General features: G+C 40.0%; 1 protein-coding gene across 1 annotated transcript in view; it reads right to left on the bottom strand.

Moving 5' to 3' along the window:
- LOC104964358 (protein unc-13 homolog B-like) overlaps positions 1 to 23,368 on the bottom strand; it is a gene marked incomplete at both ends in the record, with an annotated part of 101,562 nt that extends 78,194 nt beyond the window's left edge. Inside the window, 5 exons of the mRNA XM_010793110.1 lie at positions 14,775 to 14,988; positions 15,989 to 16,024; positions 17,491 to 17,548; positions 19,725 to 19,798; positions 23,245 to 23,368. Coding sequence (XP_010791412.1) covers positions 14,775 to 14,988; positions 15,989 to 16,024; positions 17,491 to 17,548; positions 19,725 to 19,798; positions 23,245 to 23,368 — 506 coding nt within the window. The remainder of the gene's footprint in view (positions 1 to 14,774; positions 14,989 to 15,988; positions 16,025 to 17,490; positions 17,549 to 19,724; positions 19,799 to 23,244) is intronic.
- Positions 23,369 to 25,444: the final 2,076 nt, after the last annotated feature.

Raw genomic sequence — 25,444 nt, 5'->3', positions numbered from 1 at the left:
TCTACTTTCAATATCACCTCTGTAGATTTTTCCACATCTGCAATTGCTGTTTGATCTTCATTAGCTTTTAACGACTCCACAGTTTGCTTTTCTATCTCTGGAATTGTTAGCTCTCCATCAACAATTTCCCCATCTTCCACTTCAACAACATCTAATCCTGGGGAATTGTCAGTACAATCCAAAACACTTTCCAATTGCATATCGTCAGTTTTTTCTATTGGGCTTTTAATGGCAGCTATGTCACTTTTGTCATCTATGCTTGTATCTTTAAACGTTTCTTTTCTTGATTCAACAACTTCTTTCTCAGCATCCTCTGTATCTTTTATTTCTAGATGTTTATCTTTGTTGTCTGACTGTTCTTCGTTTACTAGATTTACATCTTGTGATGTCTCCTTCTCTACTAGTTTACCAGTCACATTTGGTGCATCTGGGATTGAAGCCTCCATCACAACTGAAGCATTTTCATTACAAGAAAGGTTTTGTTGCATTCTGGGTATTTTGTCCTCCTCTGACAGAAGATTTGTTGGGGACAGAGTTTTTTCAGTGGTATCTTTATTGATGTCCAATGTTGTATCTTGACCATCTTGGCATGCATTCTCTACTTTTGGTTCCACCTTAACTAATGTTTTAGAAAGAGGCTCAGAACATACATTGTCCACGGCCTCAACCAGTTGCTGCTTTGCTTCTTTGGTAAATTCTTCTGTTTGTAGGGGTTTCTCGTGTTCCGAGGGAATCTCCCCTTTTACAACTGTTTCTGGCTCTGTCTTGGTATCCTCCATGAAAGACATTCCAAATAGTCCAAACCCAGATTTAGATTTAGTACCATCCCCGCCAAGTGAGAACACAGAGGAAACTTTAAAACCAGCCTCCGATTCAGCTGGTTTAGAAGCTGCCGGACTAGCTTCTGATGCTTGCTGGTTTTGTCCACCAAACATGGAAAATAGTCTTTTTCCTGAAGGCTCTGGACCTCTGGGTCCTTGTATTGTAGCTGTTGGTCCGGGTGGGGGTACTCTAGGCCCAGTTTGGGGCTGGGCACTGAGACCTCCAAACTTTGAAAACAACCCTGCACCAGGAGTTTCTTTATTTGTAGTAGAACCAGGGAGGATGCCACCAAATATGGAAGATCCAGTAGAAGGTCCTCTTGGTGCGGCACTACCCCCAAGATGACCTCTGGGACTGGGTGGTTGATGGGGTGTAGATGCACCAAACATTGAAAACAAGCCTTTGCCTGGAGGTTCTTTGGGTACAGGACCTCTTGGTCGCACACTTCCTACAGTTGGACCTCTTGGGCCAGGCGTAGGCTGACTACTGGATCCACCAAACATAGAAAATAAGCCTTTTCCCTGGGTCTCTTGTGGGGTTGACTGAGGTGGTGGTGGGCCTTTTGATTCAGGTGAAAATGGAGCATTTGACCCACCCAACATTGAGAGTAACCCTGTGCCAGGAGTGTCTTTGGTAGATGACCCAGGAAGAATGCCACCAAGTATGGATAATCCAGTTTGGGAGGGTGTCTGTTGTGGGGTTGCAGTGGAGCCACTAAACATAGAAAATAAGCCTTTTCCTGTTGGCTCATTAGGTTGTGCGGCCTCAGGCTGGTCAGCCTTGACAGCTAAAATATCCTTATTTGATGTTGTAATTTCTTTGGTGCAAGGTTTGATAGGACAGGGCTCAGGGGTAGAGATGGTGACATTCCTTTCAGTTAATTCATGAAGCTGTTGAAAACATTCCGGGGATTTTGAGTCTGAGGCAGAAGATACTTCCTTCAGTGACAATTTATCAAGAGACTGATCATCTTCCGGCCATACAATATCTGAGGTCTGGCCTTTATCGTTGTCGTCTAATTTCTCAAGGGTTTCGGTATGTTCTAAGGATGCTGTCTCTAAAACGGTCTCACTGAGAGGTTTAACTCCTTCAAGTGGTGTTATATCTGGATCTGTTGATTTTACGTCCTTTGAAGACAGCTCAAGTGATGGTTCACTAGCCTCAGTGGTCTCTGCTTTTAATGTATCTTCCGAGACAGTGGTTGGGACTTTCTCAGTCAGTATATGCTGTGTGTTATGTTCATCTGCATGGATACTATCCCTAATAAGTGTAGATGACATTTCTGGTGAATAGGTTTTGTCCTGGTCAGAATCAATTATTGTTTCTTTGCTACAGACTTCAATAGCCCTTGCATTCTCAGGTATATCAGACTCAATATCAGAAGGTAAAGAATCCTTACAGTCTGGTTGTGTTACTGTGATGAGAGTGGTATCTTCAGAAGAAATTACTTCTGGTACTTCAGGTTTTCTAAATTCATCAAACTCCTGCTCGTTTTTCTCTTCTTCTGGTGAACTTGCTGCTGAAACGAAAATATGGGGTAGTCTAATATAAGGTTTTGGCTCATCTGGTTTAATTTCCTCATCAGCAGGAGATTCTTGGTTAATGCCAATGTAGATTGAACTTGAATGTTGTTTGTCAGCTACATTAGAGACGTCACTAAATCCAGTGTTGACATTGTGAGATTTGGTGGATATAGTTTGTTTGGTGTCTTCCTTACATTGATGTTGTGATATAATAGCAGATTCAGATGATTTAGATAAAGAAATGTTATCTGTGACGACCTCTCCTGAAAATTCTGTAGGTGTAACCTCTGACAATGTTCCTGAAAATTCTACTGAATCAACTTTACTTAGAAGTCCTTTGGTTGGGTAGGTATTTTGTGGATAAGATGGTGAACATTCAGGTTGGGGCAAATCTTTCCCTGGGGTCTCTCTTGTCACGCTTGCATTTAGTGTTGCCTGTTGTTCCGGACTTTCTTGGGTGATGGACATGAAACCATGCATTGTTAACTTGTTGGAGGGATCGGCTACAGGTGACATGATTGGGGGTGTTTTAGGGCTTACACCTCTTAACAGTGAAACTTTTTCTTTGTTTTGGGATTCAATATTTAGTGAGGATGCTGTCAAGGAAGCAGATCGTTCATCTCCGGTTGTCAGTTGTTTAGATTTCGCGAAGGCGTTTCCTGCAGTTCTGCTATCAGGAATAACTGCATCATGCGTGACTGCAGGAGTCTGTGTTGGAGTCATTTGTGTTCTGTGCTCCACAGGTCTAGACACAATCTGAGTTTGGAGGGGTATAGCATACAATGGTTTTGTAGTGGCAGATGGAAGCGAACCTAAACCACTATATAATGAAATCAAACCTTTAACAGAGGTGGATCCTGCTGGTGTTGAAGATACCTCTGCTACAGGCATTGGGCCATGATTTGTGGTGGGTTTGGATGTAAGTGCACCTAACTTTGATTCATGTTGAATTGGAGTCACATTATTTACTGGTACAGTTTGTGTTTGATATTGCTGAACAGGGCATTGACTTAGATCAGGTTGTTTTGAAAGTTGAAGAGGTTTTTCTGTATAATAATATGGAGTTGCACTGCTCTGCACAGGATGTACATAAACAGGATGTGGAGAAGAATCAGTTCTTTGTGTAGCATGTGCCTGCTGCATAATCAAAGCCGGTATAGAGGGTTGCACAGTGGAAAAAGGGGGAAATGCTTTTTCATTACTTGTTAGCGTTCCACTATATGATGGGCTCTCCTCAATGTTCACACAGCTGTCCACAGTTGGCTGCTTAATAAGAATTTTGGGCATAGAGGACATGTCATGCTGAACAGTTGTATCTTGTCTATGCAACTGTTGAGCCTTTGGCTGAGATCCAGTAAGGGATGGAGTTGAACCAATTTCCAAATCAGGTTGCTGGAATTGCTGTTGTGGGAATGAATTTTGTGTTTCCAGCGCAGGTATGTTAGAAGGTAATTGATCAGGCTTCTTGGATTCAACCTGTTGATATCCACAGTGTAGTGGTAAAATAGCAGGTGCATAGTCCTGCATAGCCCGAGGAGCTACATTCTGAGGAAGCTGTATATTACTTTGAATAGATCCCAAATAGGAAACTGAAGGGGTAGAGCTTAATGCTATTACTGACTGATCCTGATATTGGGTGATGGATTGTTTATCAGTACAATATGCAATATGCTGTGGTGACTTCTGAGTTTCAGAAAGGGCTAGATCCACAGGATAAGGTAGGGGTATATGTTGCTGCTGGTTGTTAAGACTATTCTGAGAGAGGGAGGACACATAAGGAAAGGAAAGATCCTTCACATCTTGATGCCCAAGATTTGTGGTTTGTTTTTGAGGATCCACAGTTAGGTCAATTACACCAGGTTTGATTTTCTTTTCCAAATGCCTTCCAGTCTGCCTTCTTTCAAAAATGTCTTTCTTTGCATTGTTATTAGTGAAGTTTGTGGGCTGTCCATCCTCTGGTACTGTGCAATGGCTTGAAATGTCTGAAGTATTAAGGCCATCTTTAGAAGAGAAGTCAACTGGCTTATTTTGTGGCCTAGTATCATTGTAGGTGGTCCTTGAAGTTAAGGCCTCATTACTGTGGTATGTAGATATCTGCCTATGAAGTATCTCTGTTGTGTTGACTCCACTCAATGCATGTTTCCCTTGTTGATTCTCTGGTACACAAACATAATCATTCCTTGTTACATTTGCTGGGTTTTTTACAAATGGCAGAGCTCCAGTTGACAAAGTACAAGAAGGTTTTTGCTGTGGTTGTAAAGACATATCTAAGAAGCCTTTGATGGAGTTGGCAGGTGCTGATGCTCTGTGATCTATTTTTGATCCACTCTGCAGGAATTCTTGTTGCATCTGTTCTTGTGATCTTGCCTGTCTTTGTTGTCTTTTAGGTTGCTCATGGAAGGGGTGTGTTTCCACTATTAGTGGAACACCAACATAATCTCTTTGAGAATAGCTTGATGGCCTTGTCCTTACAAGGGATACTGGATGTGAATAGTTCTGCTCTTTGTCTGATGTGCATGCCTTTGAAGACATATCTAATGTGTCTTTAACAGTGTTTGCTGGAGCTGTAGAGAGTGAGCACGTTTGGATAATGGACTGTGACACACCATTGTCCTCACTTAGAGTAGCGCAGTTTACTGTCCTACAGCTAGGAAGTGGTTGATGCACACCAGGGATACAGTTTCTATCAAGGGTTTGCTGCCTTTGTGCAGGGAACATTGTCTGAAGTTGCTTTTGGCATTCTGATTCCAGTGCTTCAACTACTAGGGGAATACCAACAGAGTTCATTCTGGCAACCACTCTTTCACTAGGTTTATTCACAAGCGAAAATGCTTCACTTTGAGTAGACTCATATTCTGGCAATGTTGTTTTCGATGTGGCTTGGGATGGCTTGTGTGACATATCCAGTGCTGCAGCTAAGACAGGTTTTTTTGAAGTGTCTGTCTGATGTGTTTGAACAGTCATACAGCTGTGTGGTGGTGGTTGTAGAACAGGGACAATGTTTCTTTCCATGGTTTGCTGTTTTTGCACAGGAATTGAGGTTTGAGGTTGCTTCTGGCATATTGCTTCCAATGATGTTGGTTCAACTACTAGGGGGATGCCAACAGAATCCTTTCTGGCAATGGATCTTGCACTTGGCTTGTTAACCAGTGAAACTGCTTCACATTGAGTAGATTCATATTCTGGCATTGTTTTACTCTGTGTGGTTTGGAATGGCTTGGGTGACATATCTAGTAATGCAGCTGTGATACGTTTTGTCGAAATTGATGTCTGATGTGTTTGAACAGTGGCTGACAACTGTACATTAGAATTGTTTGACTCTGCAAGGAGACCAGGTTTGCTCTGTTGATGTTGTTGACGTAAAATAGAATGACATTGAGCATTTTTCTCAAATATTTGTGCAGTTTCAGGGTACCTGGTCTTAGTTTGACCAAAAGGTTCTTGCGGAGGGATATCAACAACAAGTGGTAGACCAACACAATCTTTTCGTGCAAGTTCACGGGCGCTAGGCTTGCTTCTTGTTAGTGGTAGAGCTTCAGCATTGTTCTCTGTCCTTACTTCTGGAACCACCTGATTCAATTTGGAAACTGATTTAGAAGTCATGTCTAGTGTGGCCTTAGCTGTATTGGCTGGTCCTGTGGCTTGATGAGCTTGTGTACAGATTTCAAGAGATCCAGAAGAATTACCTAAACAATACTGCTGTCTTGGTAACAATATCCTCCTACTACAAGATGGAACCTCATTTTTCGTAACAGAACATTTTACCTGAATACCTTTAATATTATGACCAGGATATTCCTCAAAAGATGTTGAATGAATATCCTCATTGTTGTGTTCCTGAGACCCTGTTGATACCCCTTTATATGACAAATCAATTGATTCATGATGACTTAAACTCATTTCTGCCTTCTCAGAAGATGCTGGTTTTCTTATTTTGAATGAAAGTGTCGCACAGAGAGGATCCTCTGATGGCACAATATTTTGTGGAGTCTGCTGGGTGGTTGCCTTCACAGACATATCTAATGTAGCTTTGATTGAGTTGGCTGGTGCAGTGGTCTCCTGATATTGCTGAGCTTTTCCACTAGAGTTATAGGAAGGATGTGTAAAAATTGCTCTCTTACTGTCAACAGGATTCTGCTGTGTAAAAGCACTTGTAACTATAGGTTGGCTTTTCTGCATCTTTAGATGCTGGTCGAATGAAGAATTCAGTTGCTGTCCCTGATGGTATACTTGTTTTCTAATAACAGGGCATACCAATGGTGTGGTACAAATAGGTTGGGGTGTTTTATTTATTTCAGGCTGTTTGGGAACACAACCATTGGTAGACACTTTACTTGAAACATGATATAGTGAAGAGCTACCTGTTGCTGATAACATTACATTAGTGGAAGAACTCTTTGGTAATTTATAAGAAGATGTAGGAGATGGTTTGGATGAAATGTCTTTTGCAGCTTTGCCAGAGACTGTAACAGCAGTTGTGATAATATCAGTTACAGACATACTGTGGGAGGTTAATGGCCTTTGGATATTTTTTGTAGCCTCCGGATTGGAAAATCTTCTCTCCACTTTGCTTTGTTGGTCAACTTTGTTCTGAGAAAATTTTCTTAAAAATGAAACCCTTGGACTTTGCTGTAATGTGCCCACATTGGGATGTTCTAAATCAGGCCATTCAACTTCTTCTTCTTCCTCAATCTGTTTAGTAAGATCTACAGCAATGGTTTTGTCAGTCAAGTCCGCAATAGCATTTGTATCCATCTGTTTTTTCTCTTTTAATCTTTTTACCTTGTACTTTGTAAAGTCAACAACTTTGTCCTCTTGAGTAGATTCTAGATTGGCAGTTGTTGCATCTTTTTGTTTGGTATTTTTGTTTGTATCAATTGTGGCGGAGAAATCTAGGACTCTATTGCTTATTTGGGAGTCTATAGGGGTGCAAGCGTTTTGATTTCTTTTGTAAAGGTGGGCTTCATTAACTGTGCTGTCATTCAATACATGTAACTGAGGTGTACATTCTTTTGATGACTCTTGTGGCTGCTTTGGAGATTGGGATGATGTTTGGTCCACTGCTTTGCTGACTTGGCTAGTGTCACACAACCCTGCGACTGCAGGCTTAATTGCTTGCGACAAAACTCTGGGTTTTTCTGCCTGAGATGGCTGCCTTACAAGCTGACGTCTCTGTATGGAAGTTGAAGCCACAGTTACAGTTGCAGTAGATTTGGTGGGTAAACTCTTAACAGAAGTTGGCTGTGCTGAAATAGCTGGAGAAGCTTTAGTAACAGTTGGTGGTGTAGGCAGTTTCCTTCCCAAGGGGACAATTTCTGGTATTTTTGAAGCTGATGGAGTCTCAGGAAGATTTCTGGAAAATGTAGAAGTCTCTGAAACCTTGCTAGACACTGAGGGTGATGTAGCAGCAGTTGAAGATGGTAGTTTACTTGCATTAATGTTGGGAGATACTCCAGAGTTTCCTACCATTTCATTTGGTTGGTCGGAAGATGTATCAATTATATCGGTAATACTGATTTTAGGAATTGGGTAATGTCTGTTTGGAGGGATTTGTTTTGAATAGCCCCTTATAGAAGGTGCTGGTGTAGGCATATCTTCTAACACCTGATTTCTCCAGTATGGCCCTCCATGTCCCCCTTTCAGTGACTTTAAAGTAAGATCAGCTGCTTCCATTAGTTCCTCTTGACAGCTATAGCTATTTTTCACCGATTCCAGCTTAATCTTTTTAAGCTTGTACAAACTAAAGTCCACAGGCTGATCTGCCTGATATGATATAGATTCCTGAAACATTTGAGAGAAGCTTTCCAAATTCATATTCATTATTTTTTCACCTTTTCTAAGGGTGGAAGCTAGGTCCATGGGTGCATCTGAAAGCTCTAATTTATTCTGTTGCTGGCCTTGAATGCAGACACTTTTGTCTTCGGTGCAGAGGGGGATCTTAAAACCACAAAGGGTCCCTTTTTCAGTTTCTTTTTGTTTCAGAATGTTAGCGATATTCTCAGTGATATGTCCAAGAGCTTGTACATCCTCCGGTGCAGCACAGGCGTAAAGGTGTCTCCCAGCTCTGTCAGTTAATAGGGAATATATGTACTCCTCATCAGTATAGACATAATATCCACAGTCCCCAGCCTCAGCTGGCCACCACAACCCTTGCTCCATTAGTGAAAGCCATTGTTGGTACCACTCAGAATCCTCAAACAGCATTTCATCCTCTGCATCCCCTGTAGTTCCTGCAAACCTGCTTAAATCCATAGCACCACATGTCAAATCCACTGGACCCTTTTTTGTGGCAAGTTGTTTTATAAACTCAGTTGCTGATTTCAAACCAAAATCTTCATCTTTTAAATTGCGACTCATACCGTTTTTATCCACAACCTTGCCAAATTCCTTTACACTGCAATCTGCAAGTGAATGACATCTACCTAACCGAGTCTTTGTTTTTTCCATGGAGAGATTAAGAGCACTACTTTCAACAATCCATGGTTTTCTTTGCATATCAATATTGTGTAAATGGTCACAGCTCCTCCAGGGTTTCTTGTCTCTGAAACTCATGTCAAACAAAACAAGATCTTCTTGTGGCTCAAGGAAACGATTGCTGTTTTCAAAAAGCTGGGAAGCAGCATCCCTCCAAGGATGAGAGGGTACATTGAAGTCACTTATGTCCATTTCTGTAGGATTTAAACATATGTGATTCTCCAATTGTGGTTCTCCAACAGTTGATGGTAAAATCCCTTGGCATGCTTGGGAGCGTTCATTAACTTGAGTGGCAAGGGCTTCAGTAAGGATGTAATCATTGAGTTGCTGCCATAGAAGAGCTTCTATGAGACACTGATGCTCATATAGCTCTGGTGGTATAACACCATGCTCTGTAAAGTTGTATAAAAGATCCTTGTAACCATACTCATGTGCTGTCCCATACAAGAGACGTTCAATTTCCTCAAGGTAAGATTTGATTGGGGGAATTTTACTATCTTGCCAAACCTGAGATTGAAGAGTTTCATTATGAGTGTCAACAACTGTAGTAGCTGTAACAGCAGGTGTTAGTGTTGCTGTTCTTGAAGGCATATCTTCCTTGCTCTTTGGTAGTAAGCAATCACTTAGTTCTTTTTCACTGTCCTTTCCAGGAGCACAAGTGATAGTGTCAGGGCCTGTTTTAAATATGCTGGATAACAAACCATGAGATGTGCTACTTGTGCTGGTTTTTGGTTCCTCCTTTCCTGGTGTAGGGGTTGATGGCTGCTGTGTCTTTGAGGGTGGCTCCTCCGTGACACTGAAAAGACCTGAAAGGAAACCTTTTTGAGAAGGACCTTTAAGTTCCTGATCTATGGCCAATTCTTTGGAAGAATGCATCTCTACTGTTTTAGTTCTCTGAATCTGTGGTCGTCCCTGGCCTACACGTGGCTGATGTTCTTGCTGTGTTGTTTGAAGGTTCCCCTGATCAGAAGATGACGATGACTGTTCCACACTACCTGAAATGTTGTTCATTAGGCCAGAAAATAATCCTCCTGTTTCAGATTGGGCTGGATTGTGCCCTGATTTAACAGATAGTTGACCTGCTTGAGCAGGTTGAGCCGACTGTTGGTCCTGTGGTACATTTTCACCAGCTGCAAGCTTCAGAAAACCTGAAAGCAACCCTCCACCTTGACTAGCCTGTTGTGTAGTTTTCTGTTGAGGATTTGCAATGTTGCCAGGTTGTTGCTGCTGAGGTGATGTCTGACCAAACAGACCAGACAAAAATCCTCCTTGCTGACTGGATTGAGACGACTGAGCTGCAGATTGAGCAGGTCCAACAGTGTTTGATTTATTTACCTGTTGAGAGCCAGTTTGTAAGGTAGGCTGTTGTGGTGCATTATCTGTCGATGCTAACTTATTAAACAGTCCTGACAATAGCCCACCTTGCTGTGGCTCTGGTGCAGGGGCAGCAGGTTGAGGGGGTATCTGGTTTTGCCTTCGAAGAGGCTGTTTTTTCCCTTGTTGGGATTGCTGCTGGTTGGGATTACCAACAGGTGGTGTCTGTTGTACTACAGGAGTAGGACCTGATGAAAATAGCCCAGAGAACAAGCCTCCCTGTTGATTCGATGGTTGTTGGGTCATCTTAGGGCCTGCTCTTTGTGTGTTTGGCTGCTCTGGTTGACTTACCACTGTTGACTGTTGGGTGCCAGCATCTGCAATTTTGTTAAATAATCCAGTAAGCATCCCTCCAGGACTACTTGGGGGCTGTTGTGGAGGGACTTGGTTTTGCTGTTGTAGGTTTTGTCTATTGCCTGGTTGCTGATTATGTTGGTGCCCTGATGAGAGGCCCTGTTGCCGGTTTTGTGAGGGCTGTCCCAGGTTTGCAGGAGCAGAGTCTTGGCCCCCCATTCCAAAAAGGCCAGAAAAGAAGCTTCCTTGTTGAGGAGGTGCTTGCTGTGTCGGTCTTTGGTTAATTTCTTGATTTACAGTATGTGACTGTAGCTGAGATGGAGTAGGATTAGGATCCACAATCTTGTTAAAAAGTCCTGACAGCATGCTACCTGATTGCTGATTTTGTTGTGTAGGTTGTGTAGTCAGAGGTGCTGTTGCTGTTTGGGAAGCGGTTTCTGTGAGTTTCAACAACCCCCCAAACAATCCACCAGGTTGAGTTGCTGTTGCTTTTGGAGGTAGTTTTTCTGTTGTTTGGTCGGACCGCTGCAGTTGGTTTGGCTGTTTTTCTGATACTGCGGACTGTTCTACTTTCTTGTCAGGTAGACCTTTGTCAGGAGGGGGTGCTTCTGTTGAACCTGCTGACTGAATAAGAGGAGTGGAACCTTTACTCATGTTATGATCAGGTCCTTCTGTTTTGGCTATATGGTTAGTTGTATCTGGTTTTGACTCTTGACTAGATTGAGTTGGTTCAGACCCAGACAGTGTGTCTGTGGCTTTTTTAAAGAGCCCAGATAAGAGACCTCCACTAGGTGGCAGGTCAGCAGCAGGTTGCCCTTGCCTTTGTGTTGGAATTTGGCCAGTCTGGCCTAATGGCAATGAGGACAGTGACTGATTTGTTGGAGAAGAAACATTATCAGAGGCAAATTTTAGAAATCCTGACAACAGTCCTCCTGATTGTTGTGTGGAAGAATTATTTTGTATTTGAGGGGAAGACTGGGAAAAAAGGCCTGAAAATAGCCCACCTTGTTGAGACTGTTTATCCTCTCCCTGGGCTTTTTTGTCAGTTGACACATCTGCTGATCCTAGTTTCAGTAATCCAGTAAGAATACCTTGAGTCTGTGAGGCTTGAGGTTGTGTTGCAGAATGTTCCAGAAGATTGGTGGGACCATGATGTTTAGATGTCATATCTGCTTCAGGCTGAACATTTGTATTACACAGGGGATGATTTTCAGACAATGTTTGCTCTTGCTCCAATTCTTCTGTTCTTAAGACAGTGCTCTCTGTAGTTTTAGGGATAAAGTCTTGATTATGTGTCTCAGTTTGACCAGTTGGTGCTGTTAGCACCACATTAGGAGTCATTTCTGGTTTTGCTGGTTCCTTAGCACTTTCATTTGGGGCTACCTTAAATAGGTTTGAAAACCAGCCAGTTTCTGTGTTTCCTTTTGGTACACTTTCAAGAAGTGCAGCACGACTTCTTGTAGGGCTCGGGGATGGACCTTTTAGAGGGGCATTGGAATCTTCACCAGATGCAAACTTAAGAATTCCAGAAAGCATACCTCCTTCGGTTTTTGGTGGGGTTGTTGTTGAACTATTTTCAGATGAGAAAAAGGGAATTCTTAGTTTGTTACCTAAAAATGACTCATCTGGAGGCTTGGAATCAGTCTGCGAGGAAGTTTCAGAAGGAACTGTTGACATAAGTGTAGAGAGAGATTTCTTAAAAGGACTGAAAAATCCAGTTTCATCTGAATTGCTTTCTAGTTTCGGTTCAGACATAGCAGAAGTTCTTCTTTGCTGAATATCAGGTAGCTCACCAGATGACTCTGTCTCTGGAAGAAGTTCTACTGATCCGCTTCCCGTTTCTTGCGAAAGCTCAATTGATCCTCTTCCTGTATCTGGCAAAAGCTCTACCGATCCACTTACTGAACCTGGTCTCATCTCACTTGATAACTGTCGTTCTGTTTGTGGGCCCTCTCTATTCTGACTCATGGATCTTACTACAGAACCCTGTTGGGATTTATTGCTTGTAGCATCTGCACTTCTTTGCTCAGATGGCTCACTTGATGGCTCGCTAGATGGCGTTGCACTGGCAAAAAGTCTCAAAGGACTAAGTCTCCCTAACATAGATTCAAACCCAGATGTGGATGGATTAGCAGTTGTTGCACTGCCTTGTGACTCTGTGCCAACATTTGTTTGTGCCTGACCAGTGTCAGCTTGTCGACTAGTTTCAGAGGATTTAAATGGCAAAAGAGACTGCAGGGAAAACTTATTTTCTATTGTTGGCTCCTGAGAGGCAGGAGGAACTATGGCTACTGGGGGAGAAGTACCACCAGTCTTTGGGATAAAGGAAAGCAGCTTTGAAATGCCAGACTCACGTTGGGGTGAAGCTTGGGAGGTAAGTGGATCTGTTGTAGTTGTACCAGAGGCCTCTGTGGCTGCATTACTAGCTTTAGGGATCAAAGAAAGCAGTTTTGAAATACCAGACTCTGTCTGTGGTGGTTGGGGGAATTGAGTTGTGGCCGTTGCTTCCACCTCAGTGGTGGACTTTGATCCTGTGATTGTACTGAATAATGAACTCATGGCATTCTTTACTCCAGTTATGCCCTGGTCAACAGCACTGTCCTCCTTAACATCAGGTTTGACTTCACTGCTGTTACTCTCTACCGGTTGCACACTGCTGTTACTGTCTACCGGTTGCACACTGCTGTTACTGTCTACCAGTTGCACACTGCTGTTACTCTCTACCGGTTGCACACTGCTGTTACTGTCTACCGGTTGCACACTGCTGTTACTGTCTACCAGTTGCACACTGCTGTTACTCTCTACCGGTTGCACAACTTCAGTGGTTGGCAGTGCTGGGAGTTTTCTTCTTATTGGTTTGGGCAGTGATTCAAAGCTCTTGAATTCCTCTTCTTTAACAGCCAGGTATTCAGAAACTGAGTGAACTAAGCTTTGAAGTTCATCCATTGCATCTACATATTCATCACCTGGCTCCTCTACAGGAGACAACATAGGATCTTCTCCACCACCTATTCTCCCTTGAATCGCTTTATCGCTTGAATAGCCTTGTCCTCCAAGATGTGACATAGACATGCTAGGGTAGTAGTAACTTTCATATTCATAACTAAAATCCCCTTGAGTGAATGTCAGGTCATCTAGTTCCTCATCAGATCCAAATGAATACTGCAGCTCATCTGAACCAACAGACCCATATTCACCATTTCCCCTGATCCTAGCAGCGTCTTCCCGAGCAGCCTCCTGCTCACGAAAAGCTGCATAGCTCTCAAGTGTGTCCTCTAGGGCAGTTTTTGCCCACAGTCTTGTTTTGTACAGTAGGCCTTCTCTGACTGTTTGTTGTCGTTGCTGTTTGACAGAGGGAATTATATCAATTTCCGGAGGGGAAGATTCATCCTCAAAGCTGCCAGCTTCCTTATAAACTAACCGAACTTCTCCACTACCAAAGCCATGCCTCTGCCTGTTTGGCCTGCCGTTCACCTCCTCCGTACCATCAGGGGATAATGCGTCACATTCCACTGTCTGATAGAACCTGCTGCCTTTAGACTCACTAGCATTGTCACTGATCCGATAGATGATGCTTTTATCTTCTTCCTCCCATATTTTCTGCTCATCGTCCAAGTAATCATCCAAGACACCTGAATCAGGCACTTTATATTTATTCTCCCAGTCCTCCACACCCATACCTGAGTCCACAGGGATTATTCTTACAACATCCTTACTGTTTGATCGCCTTGATTCAAGGAAAATAGTGCCATGCAGGAAGCAGTGGAGTGTGTTGCAAAGAAAAAAAAGAAAGAAAGGAAAAGATAAAATGAGAAATTAAGTAGCAGACGTGGTCGAAAAAACGAAAATATCATGCAAAGAAAGTCTTATTGAAGTTTAGTAAAAAGTCAAGAGGAAATGTAAAACACATATGGACAAAAATATATGTTGTTAAAACTGTGCCAAATTCATGGATAAAATGTTTGTGCTGTTGTTCATGCAGATGAAAGATTCATATTTTGGTAGGCTTATTTTGGCTGCCATAGTTTTTCTCTCGGATTTTGTCAGAGATCATTTGTTTTCCCATGGCAACACTTTCAATATCATTGCTTACATGATGAAACATCTATATTGGGCAATCACTGAACTTGCAAAAGCATACTTGTTAAACTAATTAAATAATTTGACAAAACTATCCAAGGCTGTGGCTCCTATCTCTATCAATAGATTCTGCTACTCTAGTTAACTTAACTCCTCAAAGCAAAGAAAACACATGCATGATGTTTTTGTGAGTAGATGTGTGTTTACCTGGGCTGCCTCATTTCTCTATAGTCTAGCTCATAGCTTTGAATAGAGTCCGACTCCCTGGAAAGGGTGTGATGTGGGACCCTGCGTCCTATAGGGTACTGGTGCACTGATGAATTTGTCTGGGAGGTGTTGTGGAACCGTGGAGGTCTGTTGCCAGTTTCACTGCGGTAGTCACTGTCGCGGTCATCCACTGCACTGTCATGGTCATCCAAAGCTGGGAAAAGACAGTTGAGTAAAATACATGACATCATTTCTAAATTACATTTAAATCTGATTTCTTTAAGTCCATTAGATTTTCAGATAATACTTTGCTCTTCATTCATTTATGTATTACATTTGATAGAAAAAGCCTCTGGTAGATGTTAGACAGTGTATTTAATGCTCATAATACATAAAACAAGCTTCCTTTTCTTCCGTGTGTTACAGACATGTCATTGTAAGCATGCCAGATTTGTAAAGTGTAACTTGACAAGTGGAAGAAATAAAAATGGTAATTCATGCCAAAGTTACATCAGTAAGGTATTTTTTGACATATTTCTGCTTAACTTGAGTATTTCAATTTAATGCTAATTTAAACTTACACTCCACTACATTTCAGAGGCAAATATCGTACTTTTTACTCCTGTAAATTTGTTTTCACACATTAGTTATTTGTATATATTGGGCCATAATGGGCCAATGTGCCGAATGAGTACTTTGACGGTTTGTACTTTAAGTATATTTTGATGCTAAAACATTTGTACTTTTACATAAGTAACATTTGGAAATCAGGACTTTTACTTGTTATAGAGTATTTTAGGTCCATTCTATTTGTACTTTTACTCAAGTAAAGGATTTAAGTACTTATTCCAACACTGCTGCTAGGCCATGATGTGAGGAATTCTTCCAAATAATAATATATTTTTGAATAAAAAGCTCCCTCTTGTGGCAGCAGGCATGTAATACAAAAAAGACCAAGATGACAATGACATGAACAACAAGATGATAGAATATTACAACATACTCAAAATGCCACATTATATATGTGAACACAAATGACACCTACTTTAATCAGAAAGGCACATGAATGTTAAATTGTAAATACAATGGCCACAAAAAAAGAAAACAAACCAAACATTCAGTATGTGAAAGGAAATGCAAAGAAGAGTCCTGATCCATGCAAAAGTACAGTAGATGACAAGTAAGAGGGGGAACAAAACATCCACTATACGTACTCTGCTGTTCATTCCATCCGAAATAACTCCAATTGCCTGAAGGCATGAAGGCAAGTGTTCAAAGAAGTGAGGAAGCAAAGTGTACTTCATTACTGTACTCAAGTATGTAACATGCAATGGAGCTGAAACCACCTACATCTTGGAAGCTTGATGTAAATATGGAATGGGTTAGACCAGTATGGGGTAAATAAGGTATGAGTTAAGCAATGTGATCAAATCACACAAAGTAATGTGATGACTGAGTTAAGATTAGATGAGATGATATAATATGATATAAAATAAGATTATATAAATTAAGATGATACAAAATGAGATGAGATGAGATAAGAAGAGATGAGATGAGATGTGATACAAAAATATATGAATAACATATGATAATATAAGATAAGATGAAACTTTATTAAACCTGAAGAAGATTCTTGTGCCAGATATTGCAAAGAAATTCCAACAACATGAGCATAAAAATATATAGTGTAAAAAATATAACGAAATATGAACAAAAAGTAAAGTGTGCAGATGTGATACTAACAACAGTACCTTATGTACAACAAAACACAACAATCAAGATTAGTATGGTAAAATAGGTTAACTTAAATAGAAAATAAATATTGTATTTGTGTGTGTGTGCACAGTATATACTGTACATGTCACATAGACGAGTGTTATGGGGTCAGAGATTAGTCTCTAAATAAATAAATGCACAAAGAAAGATTCACAAATGTAATTTCGGGATTAGTATATATATTTGCACACAAAAATACTTATTACGTTTTATATAAATGTAAAACAAAATCCACATACAGAAAAAGAAGATTCACAAATACATTTCTGATCCAAAAATAAATAGTTTGGGTTTTAAATTAATGTTATATATATCCATAAATTCCTGTATTTAATAATGTTTAATGTTTTCATCTAAAACATATTTAAATGTTGTACATTTATAAAAAAAAAGAAGTGCTTTTTTTTTGCATGAATCGCTCAGCATTTGAATGACGCCACTACATTCACAAACGCTCTTGGCAGAGAAGTGTCTGTAGCCAATCAGATGTGTATCTCATCCCACTGGTATGGTTTAATCATGGATGTATAGAGAGAACTGGAAACAGCATTAGAGGCGGGACTCGGTTCATTCCTATGAAAGTTGCTCAGTGGCGCATGAAGCAAAAATGGTCTGAATCTCAAGAGAAAAAGTGTCTGGCCCATAGAGCGTGTGCACTTGAGAATTCTTTAAGCTCGCATCTAATCTCCCGCTCTCGGCTTAGTCATTACAATGGATGGAGGCTAAATAACTCTAGATTCGGCTTTTAGCGCATTTTGCCACTTTTAGACCCTAATGACTTAAATAAGGGTTTTAAGAGTGTACATACTGGGTATTTGATTTAGCTCAAATTAAAATGATCCTCTGATTTTACAGACATCTTTTTCCCAAACTAATTCAATACAAAAAAAAGGTGAACGTGTGAAAAGTGCTATGGCATTAATGTGACTTCTATACTCACAGCACTGAGAGGGAACAGAAGCCATTCGTGTTCTCTGGACCTCGTCCTGCAGTGGATACTGTCACAATTGAAAAGCAAATCAATATCATTTAATACTAAAAAGGCACAAGTCAATACAGTATTTATGGATCATCTGTGGTGTTGTTAGTATTATTGCCCAGTAGATGGAAGCAGAGAGCCAACACAAACTCGCTAAGAATGGACCACATTGTGACAATGGTTGGTAATTATATTCTACAAAGAGACACTGGAGGGGTTTGAAATGGAGTATTCTTGTCATTTCTGTAATATCCAAAAATAAAATTAAAATAAAACAAGTTGCCTTTATTTTATTACTGTATTGTATCTAAAAAAAATGTGTCTGATGTTGAAAATTATTTGAATGGAAAACTGGAGAAACGATACAACTTCAGGATGAACATAATTTATATATAATTTAAAGGTGATGGAATGAATTCAGATTCGTTTTTTTATACAATTCAATTTTCGTTGGGGAAAATGTCACAGTGACAAGAAATATACTGACTCCAAACTACATTTTCTATATTTTTACTTTTATCCTTACCTTATGGCACCACTAATAAAGTTGATTAGAAGATTAGAAGTAAGAAAGCAATCAAAACCAAATGTGTATTTGATAAATAATTTACTTTACATTTTACAAATTTGTTTTGATTTATTATAATTTCTTTACCTTTCTTTCAGCTCTTTTTTCCTACTCTCACACGGCTTGGCGCACAGTTGATGGATATAGATACAGTAAAGCATGAACAAGTAAAGCCAAGTTTTAATGATTCATATAATACTTTTTACACACAATCCCCACCTATATTGTCCTATCCTATACTACTTGGATTTATATACACATGTTGAGAGGAAACTGTATTTTCAAAAAACCACCCATACGAAAAAATGCCAAACTTCATTGCATCTCATCAAAAGGTGTTAGTCTGTGGAATAACTGTAATGATGCACTGAAATATTGTACAAGTCTATCTAAACTGAAAGTATTGTTTAGGAGCCGAATCATTTAATGGTTTAAGTATTATTTAGTAGCCAAATCATTAATGGTTATGAACAGGACCTGTAAAATCCCATTTGTTATTTCTCGTAATTGTAAAAATAATTTATTTCTGATTGTTTTGTAAAAAACAAAAAACAAACAAATTAACAACACAAACATGTCGCTGATGACGATGACCTAATATTTTATTTATAAGGAAAATGTATGCTGGAGGGGGTAGGACCAGAAACGTTTTTTTTAAGCTTCTTCTTGCCCCTGTTGAACATGACAGAGACTATTTGAGAATTATTATTATTTTATTGTACTTTGTTATAATTATTATTATGAGTGAGAAAAAAAAAGAGGAAAAAAAAAATATATATTATTATTGTTGTATGTTTTTTTTCTGACATGTTCAATAAGTTGACTAAAAAAATAAAAAAATATATATAATAATTTTAAAAGCATGAACAAGTAAAGCCAAGTTTTAATGATTCATATAATACTTTTTACACACAATCCCCTCCTGTATTGTCCTATCCTATACTGCTTGGATTTATATACAATAATTCTAAAACGTCCTTCTTCTTCTTCCGAACTACCCAGTGGTGGAATGTAACAAATTACATTTACTCATCTATTGTCGTTAAATCTTTTTACATCTTAACTTGAATATTTCCATTAAATGCTACATACACTTTTACTTCACTACATTTTAGAGGCATGACATGTACTTTGTACTCTACTACATTTATTAAACACTCCTAGTTACAAGCTTTTTCGTACATATAAAAACACAAGTGATGAATTACGTTAATGTTTAATATGCGCAGTATTTTAAAAAGTATCTTAAAATGGCTCACATTTACAAACTACAACATCAAAAATGATTTGACAAGTATTTGCAATTGATAAACAAATTATTTGTAATTCTATAACACTGTTAAAAAGAGCAATTCTGCACACTGTGTATTTGATACACAAAGTACAGTTTCAATTCATGATTTTGTATTGGAATGGAGTATTTCAGGTCTAAAGTAAATCTGCTTTTTCCACCACTGCAAATACCTACATACTTTGGTGAAGAAAAAGGAAGCAAGTCCTAGCTTTTTTCAGTAGATCTCCTTTAAGGCTCTGGATTGAACATCTCTAATTTCTATGTAATCTAAAACATATGGACAGGAAAAATACTTTTTAATGCTAAGCAAAATGTTTTATTTAGTAGACCTACCTCGTCATGTATCCGCATGGTATTGACCCGATCCAGTTTACTGGTCCAGTACTGAGCCTCGTCTTCTGGGATATCTAGACCCATTGGATGGAAGTGTTAAAAAAAAGTCTGGAGAATATTAGGAGGAGAGTGCAAGAGGGTAAATGGAGGAATAACAGACACAAGGGATGGAAGGATAGGTGAAGGGAGGTAGGCGTGATAAAAAGAGAAAGGTAAATAATGGAGAAGGAAAGTGCAAAACATAGAATGTCAGGCAGAGAGAGGAGCACAGGGACTGTGACTCCACCCTCCCCTCAGTTCCACCCTGTCGTATCCCATCTGCACTGCTTAATGTTGTCCCATGTTATATTCATGTGTGTTTAATAGCTTATGAGGAGGTTTCCTTTTGGAGGACCAGAAATAGAATGAATATCCACCTCAGGGGCCTCATGGGTCCTCCCCAAAGCCACATAAAGGCAAGAAGCTGGGTCTAAAGAGGAGATAAAGTGAAGAATAGGGGAAGATGTAAAAGCCTGGCTATGGTCTCAGCCATGTTACATTACATTACATGTTACTTGTTAGACGCTTTTATCCAAAGTGACTTACGTACTAAATACTGTGGGCATTCCCCACAGGAACAATTTGGGGGGAAGTGTCTTGCCCAGGGACACAACGACATGCTGACTTTAGTGGGGTTTGTACCTGTGCTCCCCTGATCCGAACAGCACTAACGCACTAACCACTGCGCCACAGCCCCCCCCCCCATGTTCCCATGCAAAACACAGCTAGTCAGTGTCAAATGTTTAAATACGCATGCACAGCATTTAGAAAACATTCACCAACTTGACGAAACATGTGCACGGTTTACTAAAACACTGCAAGACACACAACCGAAATGGGGACAATAAACACATAGCTGTAACTGGTGCGCTTGTTGACGTTCAGGGATTTTAAGTTGGCCAACGGTCACTGTTGGTGGAAATGTACCTTAAATGTTTCATCAGCCTATTTTAAAACAATGTGATAGCAGTTAGCTACAGTAGCTAGTTGCTTTCATACCCAATAGCAAAAAAAGACTTGGAAAAAGTAGGGACAGATCTCTTATTCCTATCAAGCAAAGTATATATATTTATTAAGTTCTGAGATACATTACATTACATTACATTGCATTTAGCTGACACTTTTATCCAAAGCGACTTACAATAAGTGCATTCGACCAGGAAGATACAACCTTGAAGAAAACAGAATCATATAAGTACATCAGGTTTCATAGAGCCAAACATTTCAAGTGCTACTCAACTGGCTTTAGAAAAGCCAGCCCTTTATTAGTATATAAGTGCTTTGTTAGTAATTCAATCGCTCGAAGTGGAGTCTAAAGAGATGAGTTTTCAGTCGTCGCCGGAAGATGTGTAAGCTTTCTGCTGTCCTGATTTCAATGGGGAGCTCATTCCACCATTTTGGAGCCAGGATAGCAAACCCACGTGTTTTTGCTGACGGGAACTTGGGTCCTCCTCGCAGTGCGGGTGCAGCGAGCTGTTTGGCTGATGCAGAGCGGAGTGCACGTGCTGGGGTGTACGGTTTAACCATGTTCTGGATGTAGGAAGGGCCAGATCCATTCGCAGCATGGTATGCAAGTACCAGTGTCTTGAAGTGGATTCTAGCAGTTACTGGAAGCCAGTGAAGGGAGTGGAGGAGCGGCGTGGTGTGGGAGAATTTTGGAAGGTTGAAGACCAAACGAGCCGCTGCATTCTGGATGAGCTGCAGAGGTCGGATGGCACATGCAGGTAGACCAGCCAGGAGGGAGTTGCAGTAGTCTAGGTGTGAGATGACGAGAGCCTGGACCAGAACCTGCGCTGATGTCTGGGTCAGCTGGGGACGTGTCCTCCTGATGTTGTAAAGCGTGTATCTGCAGCAGCGGGTTGTAGCAGCAATGTTTGCAGTGAAAGACAGTTTGTTATCTAGGGTCACACCCAGATTCCTTGCAGTCTGAGTCGGGGAAACAACAGAGTTACCGATGTTGATTGTTAGGTCAAGAGTGGGACAATCTTTTCCCGGAAGGAAAAGCAGTTCAGTCTTGTCAAGGTTGAGCTTGAGGTGATGAGCAGACATCCACCGAGAGATGTCTGCTAGGCAAGCAGAGATGCGTGTGACGACCTGGGTCTCTGAGCGGGGAAAGGACAGAATTAGTTGGGTGTCGTCAGCGTAGCAGTGGTATGAAAAACCATGCGGGCTAATGACAGACCCGAGCGAGTTTGTGTACAAGGAGAAGAGGAGGGGACCAAGAACAGAGCCCTGAGGGACCCCTGTAGTTAATTGACAAGGGTCGGACTCTGACCCTCTCCAAGATACTTTAACTAAGGCACACTACTCGTTGCAGTGTTGTTATTTTAATGAAATCAATGTTCGCAAAGCATGCATTGCTGATGTTGTCATACCAGTTAATGATCCTCAGTATACTGTACCAGCCAGGCCCAGTTCAATGGAATCCACCGACTATTAAAAACCTGCTAAAAATGTCAGTGTTCTAAAGGCGACCCCTATCACTGTCAGAGTATCACAGTACACCACTGCACATCAAAAGTTAAGTGCCATTCTCAACCTTTGTTTTACTTCAAAGGGAACAGTCCAGTTATGCAGGCAGTTAAGAGGAAATCAAGAGAAGCCAACAGATAAATATTGGATGTGCAAGCTGGAGGGAATTTCAGGACACAAAGAGGAGAGATATGGAAGCCAGCTGTGGTCCTGCAAAAACACGAGCAACTGCTATCTTTTTTTGTGTGTTTTTCGCACAACAGATGGGAAACTTTAAAGAACAAGCAAAGACTATCTGCAGGAAAGGGATTGGAAGAACCTTTCCATCAACAAACGAGCGTTGACTCAGGTACAAAAGGCTACAACAGCAGTGACAACATAAAGGTAATACATTGTTCATCTGACCACTCATATCAAACCATGTCTTGGTAACAAGAGGCCCAAGACACACAGAGACGCCTGAGAAATATAGTATATATTGATGTTTCAGCATAAAAAGACATAATAATATTGGCTTTTTAAAATACATTTATCCTTTGACTTCAATTTGGTATAAATGTTTTAGAACTACAGTTCCAAATATGCTCTGACGGATGTAAACAGGAAGAACAAAATGTTACATTTCAGGTTCATATGTGTATTTTGTGCCTCTACTGTGACATGTTTGCATTTAATGTGATTTAATGCCGCCTGACCAATCACAACAGAGCCGGCCAGCTAACCAATCAGAGCAGACTGGGCTCTGGTTTCAGACAGATGGTGAAAAGAAGCACTGCAGCACAGGCAGTATGAGAAAAATGAAGCTCCTATTGTGCAATCATAGATTATTGTTCCGCACATTACCGCACCAGTTCAATAATAAAAATAAAGATAATGCTAGTTACATCAACATTCCGCCAAAGGATGCTACACTATCAGATCTTCTAAGCTGCATTAACATAATGGCTATGTCGCTGTGTTTGTGTGTGTGTAGTATTTTGGATACATGTGTCCGTGAACACATACATACCAAAGGGCAGCTCAAATCGGGTGTCCAGCAGCACTTGGTGAGGAGTTGGGTTGGAAGTTCCACAGATCTCATCCTCCTGCATTAACACTTCAGCGTCAAGCGATGTCCATTTCCCTGGTCCCTCCTGAGAAAGAGATACAGGGAGAAAGAGAGAACAGATAAATAAAGGAAGAAAGAAACATTCATTGAGGAAAATGAAGGGTGTTTGCTGGCTAAGGAGGAACATTCTTCAAGAAAGTTAAGCAAAGATGAAAAACTGAAGAAGCAAGGGCCTGGCCTGGCGGTTCAGACCATGTTAGAACAGAAGTGAGAGTTTACTGTGCTCAAATTTAGGGGGGGGAGTAAAAACACTGGGGGATGCATTATTTATGAATGCATAAGTGCTGCTTGCTCACTTCACTCTCCAGAAAAGAAATGAGTTTTAGAGGCGAGACAAGCATGCTCGCAGTTTGCTGTAATGAGTTAGCACCCTGAGAGAGAGCTTTTTTTAAACTTAGCTGACAGGTAAAGATCGAGTTAATTTCTCTGCTACTCTACTTCCTTGTGCTAAGGTACATTTAAGGCAAGTTACAACATATTATTTGAAGAATACTGCTGCAAGAGTGTGAAGCTTATCATATATGATAATATAGGGGTAAATAAGAAAATAAGCTGTGTATACAATGGAAACATAAGGGCTAATACTTTAAAATAAACATAATTAATACAGCGCAAATTGCTTTAGTTAATGGTTATTTTACTGTCAACTATTAACTGATAATATTGAAAAAACGATTGTGTACAAGTCCTTATTGATGCTGTAAATCTTATCTTTAAATTATGTATTGTAACATAGTTGATAAGAGAAGATAACAATGACATTCTGATTGCAACAATTAACAGTTAATTGTTTGACAAGTTATAACATACATATTATATAATATCTTAAGTATGTGTTAATGATTACCAAATGAACATTAAAATCATACTTTACATAAATAATAGCATTACTTATAATAAGTAAACATTATTTAATTACAATGTCATTGTTTATAAACAGTAACATAACTATTAACTAAAGTTTAATTCATTATCTATTTCATATTTAGTAATGAGGGGCAGTATAAAGTGATACCTCTCTGGGTTGGTGAGTTCTCTCTTATAATTGTACTTAGTCCACAGTCTAAGCCTTAAAAAGATATGTTACAAAGTTCTTCTGAAGCTAAGAAGCTCAGCATGGATCCACCATCTCAAGAATCATCAAAAGAGGGTATACTGTAATAAAAAGCTGTACTGAAAGGAAGGGCATGTGATACATATGCCTTACGTGCATTACAATTGAACCTTCTTTTCATTGGAAAAGCAATCATAACAAAAACCTTAACAGCTGTCATGAATGATAGGGATACTTACAACAACTTCAATGTTGGTATTAAAATTAACTATAGTCAAAGACATACATGAAACAGGTGCATCAATTGCAAAAGCTGCGTACATGATCCATGAAAATATGTATTCATACACCTCACATACACTTGACCTCTATGGCAAAAAAACGTAGGTTGCGTGATTTTTTTATGGACCAAAACAAAGCGAGCTAACGAGATAACAACAAACAAGTTAAACACTCACAGAAGACAGGGACTTAACCAGTTTAGCCCTGAGCCTGTTTTTCAGGTCTCAGGCTCGAAAATGACATTTCCAGAACAAATGACCATATTTTCCCTTCTAAAAGGGTTAAATTAATAATCTTTATTTTCAAAGTAATGATAAACCTGTGAGTTGGATGTAGAAAAGTAAGAATCAATATAGATGTTTTTTTATCTTAAAGAAAATTCAGATTGAACATAGTAAAAACTGTAAATTATAGTGTCCGTCCAAAGATTATTTCTTACTTATAGTGAAAACTACCCTTGGATGATGGTAAGGTAGACTAAAAGCTTTAGGAATCCAAACTACAATATATAAGAAGTACCCTGTATCAATATTGATGCAAAACAAGTGACATTTGACCTTTATAGAGAGATTTAGCAAAAGAAAACCCACTTCTGGGGTCATTTGGGTGGATTTTCCATATCTCTGGCCCCCCTTGCTCGATGTTGCTGATTGACATCTCTTTCTAACCATCAGAGCCAATGGAATTGAGAGGAACTCCCACATACTCCTTATTTGGTAATGTGTGTGTGTGAGACTGACGCATAGCCAAAACCGGAAGCTGCGA

The sequence above is a fragment of the Notothenia coriiceps genome, unplaced genomic scaffold (assembly GCF_000735185.1).
Source record: "Notothenia coriiceps isolate Sejong01 unplaced genomic scaffold, NC01 NC01_scaffold00037196, whole genome shotgun sequence".
NCBI classification, from domain to species: Eukaryota; Metazoa; Chordata; class Actinopteri; order Perciformes; family Nototheniidae; genus Notothenia; species Notothenia coriiceps.
This window is presented reverse-complemented; position numbering and strand designations above follow the sequence as displayed.